The 3,808-nt window shown below is 47.9% G+C and overlaps 1 protein-coding gene across 1 annotated transcript; it reads right to left on the bottom strand.

Annotated features, from left to right (window-relative positions):
• Positions 1–2,779: 2,779 nt before the first annotated feature.
• LOC117882693 (olfactory receptor 52R1-like) lies at positions 2,780–3,808 on the bottom strand. The gene has a single exon (XM_034781381.1). It carries the CDS (start codon positions 3,806–3,808, stop codon positions 2,780–2,782), a length of 1,029 nt encoding a protein of 342 aa, XP_034637272.1.

The following is a 3,808-nucleotide window of genomic DNA, read 5'->3' as shown; positions in this document are numbered from 1 at the left end:
GGGTAAACAGGTAACATTGCCTTTGCTAAGATATGCTTGGTCAGTAGAAATGCCAGATGTTGAAGCAATAACTGAATAATTATGTTTCATCTAATGTTTCAAATTGAACAAAGGATCCCTGTTCCTATTGTGTTTCTCCTGTAGGGAAACATTCTTCCCACAGATCCAACCTTGAGTTTATGAAAAGTTGGCACATGTCAGTATAAAGATATGGCATCCTTCCACCTCCCTTCCCAGGGACCAGTGCTTGCCTTAAGACACATAAAAGACAATCTGTATTGTCATATACTCTCACTGTTTCTTTGCTTTAACCCCTAGGAATGTACCTGTTGGACAATCAAAGGAGTTGCTCCATTCCTATGGACCCCAAATCAGAATTCAACATATGTATTTTATACTAATAATATTTTATCAAAATATGAATTAAATGTTAACTTGCTAACTTGAGACCATGGGCGGAGACATTATGTAACATTCTAACCATTAGATAATGTGCTACCTTGTTTTGCTGCAAAACCTATCCCGGGGTGTGGAACTGCCTACCCCGTCACTTTCCCCCGCCCATGGAAAATCTATATATTACATTGTAATCAATTGATTGACAGTGTCTCTGAACCTAATAAGCAAGGTGACACTCCACCAGTGCTGTGTGTAATAAACTCCTATGCTTGACCTCTACACGGTGTGGATTTATGTCCTTCAGGCACTGTCCCTAAATACGGCTGCTTTGTCACCTGGGCAGGATACAAGAGCTGCTGTTGTTCCAGTTCAGCAGACAGGGGATGATTCTTCATCTCTAGTTGCTAGGGCAGTGTAATGGTTGTCCAACACCACAGTGGATGGGTTGGGTGTAGGGGTGCAGCACTGCCTGCTGCCAGAAGTAGCCAGCTGCCAGAGTTCTCCCTCTGACTTTTCCATATTCTCCTCCCCCAGTGGTGTGCCAGCTCTGCCACCTGCTTCCTGAGAGATTCCACAGGCAGGCACCTCCCACAGTGAATGTCCCCACCCCCACCCCCAAAGCTGGCTTTCTGAGAGTGGGAAATGCAGGGCACAGTCTGCAAATCCACACCAGGGTCTGGGTAGAGGCATCCATGGTCAGGTTGTCTGTCTGGATACAGGAGCTGGAAGAGGAGACAAGAGCAGTGTTGGCATAGGCGATGTGGCCCTTCCCAACCATAGTGACTATCACAGCACTCCTTCTAACAAACTCCCTCTTCAAATGCCTGTTTGCAGTCCCCTGTTCACTAGCTCCCCTTGGTTTATTAGCCTCTGGCTTTTAAGGCCTTCTCTCCTAGGTCAGCCCTGCCACGTTGTGGTGGGTTCGGTCACAGAAACCCCCTTGAGACTGTCACTTGATGCGCTGGTATACCACCTTATACAGGTTAAATTCATATAATGTCTGCCCTCTATATCACTGAAAGAGAGATATGCATGACTGTTTGCCTCCCTCTCCCCCTCCCCCCGGTATTAATCACTTACTCTGGGTTTATTAATAAACAAAAGTGATTTTATTAAGTATAAAAAGTAGGATTTAAGTGGTTTCAAGTAAAAACAGACAGAACAAAGTAAATCTCAAAGGAGTGGTAGATACGCTGGAGGGTGGGGACAGGATACAGAGGGACCTAGACAAATTAGAGGATTGGGCCAAAATAAACCTGATGAGGTTCAACAAGGACAAGTGCAGAGTCCTGCACTTAGGACGGAAGAATCCTATGCACTGCTACGGACTAGAGAGCGAATGGCTAGGTAGCAGTTCTGCAGAAAAGGACCTAGGGGTCACAGTGGACGAGAAGCTGGATATGAGTCAACAGTGTGCCCTTGTTGCCAACGGCATTTTGGGCTGTATAAGTAGGGGCATTGCCTGCCAGCAGATCGAGGAACATGATCGTTCCCCTTTATTCGACATTGGTGAGGCCTCATCTGGAGTACTGTGTCCAGTTTTGGGCCCCACACTACAAGAAGGATGTGGAAATATTGGAAAGAGTCCAGCGGAGGGAAACAAAAACGATTAGGGGTCTGGAGCACATGACTTATGAGGAAAGGCTGAGGGAACTTGGATTGTTTAGTCTCCAGAAGAAAATAATGAGGGGGGATTTGATAGCTGCTTTCAACTACCTGAAGGGGGGTTTCAAAGAGGATGGATCTAGACTGTTCTCAGTGGTGGCAGATGACAGAACAAGGAGCAATGGTCTCAAGATGCAGTGGGGGAGGTTTAGGTTGGATATTAGGAAACACTATTTCACTAGGAGGGTGGTGAAGCACTGGAATGCATTACCTAGAGAGGTGGTGGAATCTCCTTCCTTAGAGGTTTTTAAGGTCAGGCTTGACAAAGCCCTGGCTGGGATGATTCAGTTGGGAATTGGTCCTGCTTTGAGCAGGGGGTTGGACTAGATGACCTCCTGAGGTCCCTTCCAACCCTGATATTCTATGATTCTATGATTCTATGAACACAGACACTGAGATTAGCTCAGCTCTGGGAAGGCTGGAGAAGATCTAGAGAGTGACGGGGAAGGCAGGAGAGGAGTGATCAACAGGAGTGTGACCTTGGGGGAAAGGGTGCAGAAGTGGGAGGAGTCTCGAGGTGAGATGTGCAGCAGCGGTGGGGATTGGAGGAAGGAGTTGGGCAGCATCTCAGGGGTCCAGTTAACAGAAATTGGAAAGGTGGCATCCCTATGAGTTAATGAATTGTACATAGATCGATTCCCCAGTTTGGCACACAGACACAGCACAATAAGGTCAGGAAAGGGCTTAAAGTCACCTTCACTCTCCAGACAATGATTCAGGGAAGAGGGATTAGCCCAATGTCACCAACCAGCTCTGCGTGAAACTCAGTCTGAGAGCCAGAGCACCAGGAGAAAACTTTCATCCCTTTATGAGTAACAAGCCGGAGGAGCCTGTCCCGGATCTGTCTGGTCCTTACACCGTAGATGACTGGGTTTAGCATGGGGGGTACCAGAAGAAACATGTTGGCAAAGAGAATGTGGAAATGCAGGGGCACATTGTGGCCAAACCGGTGTGTGAGGAAGGAGAAGAGAGCCGGGATATAAAGGGTTAAAATAACACAGAGGTGGGAGACGCAGGTCCCAAAAGTCTTGAGCCGGGCTTCCTTTGTGGGGAGTCTGAAGATGGCCCTGAGGATCTCGGTATAGGACAAGGCAATACAAAACACATCCAGACCAGTGACCAAGAAGGCCAGAAAGAGGCCGTAGTAACTACTGACACGGATGTCAGCACAGGCCAGCTTCAACACAGCCATGTGTTCGCAGTATGAGTGGTGGATGATGTTGGTTCTGCAATATGGCCACTGCCTTGCCAGGAAAGGATAGGGCAGTATGAACATGCCGCCACGCAGCAACACAGCAAGGCCAATCTTGGCCACCAAAGGGTTAGTCAGGGTGGTGGAATATCTCAGAGGATCACAGATGGCCACATAACGATCAAAAGCCATGGCCACAAAGATGCCAGACTCCATCGCTAAGAAGCAGTGAATGAAGTACATCTGGGTGAGGCAGGCACTGAAATCAATTTCCCTGGAATTGAACCAAAAGATGCTAAGGGTTTTGGGCAGGGTGGACGTAGACAGGACAAGGTCGGTGACGGCCAGCATGCAGAGGAAATAGTACATGGGCCCATGGAGGGTTGTTTCCATCTTCACAATGAACAGGATGGTGAAGTTCCCCAAGATGGCTATGATGTACATGGTGCAGAAAGGGATGGAGATCCAGACATACGCTGCCTCCAGCCCAGGAATACCCAGCAGGATGAAGGTGGAAGGGTTTGTGAAGTCGGTTGTGTTGGAATCAGACAT

Source organism: Trachemys scripta, chromosome 1 (assembly GCF_013100865.1).
Source record: "Trachemys scripta elegans isolate TJP31775 chromosome 1, CAS_Tse_1.0, whole genome shotgun sequence".
Taxonomy (NCBI): domain Eukaryota; kingdom Metazoa; phylum Chordata; order Testudines; family Emydidae; genus Trachemys; species Trachemys scripta.
The sequence above is the reverse complement of the archived record's forward strand: the minus strand, read 5'-3'. Positions and strand labels throughout refer to the sequence as shown.

Excerpts from the sequence above, each read along its gene's own strand:
- LOC117882693 (XM_034781381.1), bottom strand. The coding sequence starts at position 3,808 with ATGTCTGATTCCAACACAACCGACTTCACAAACCCTTCCACCTTCATC.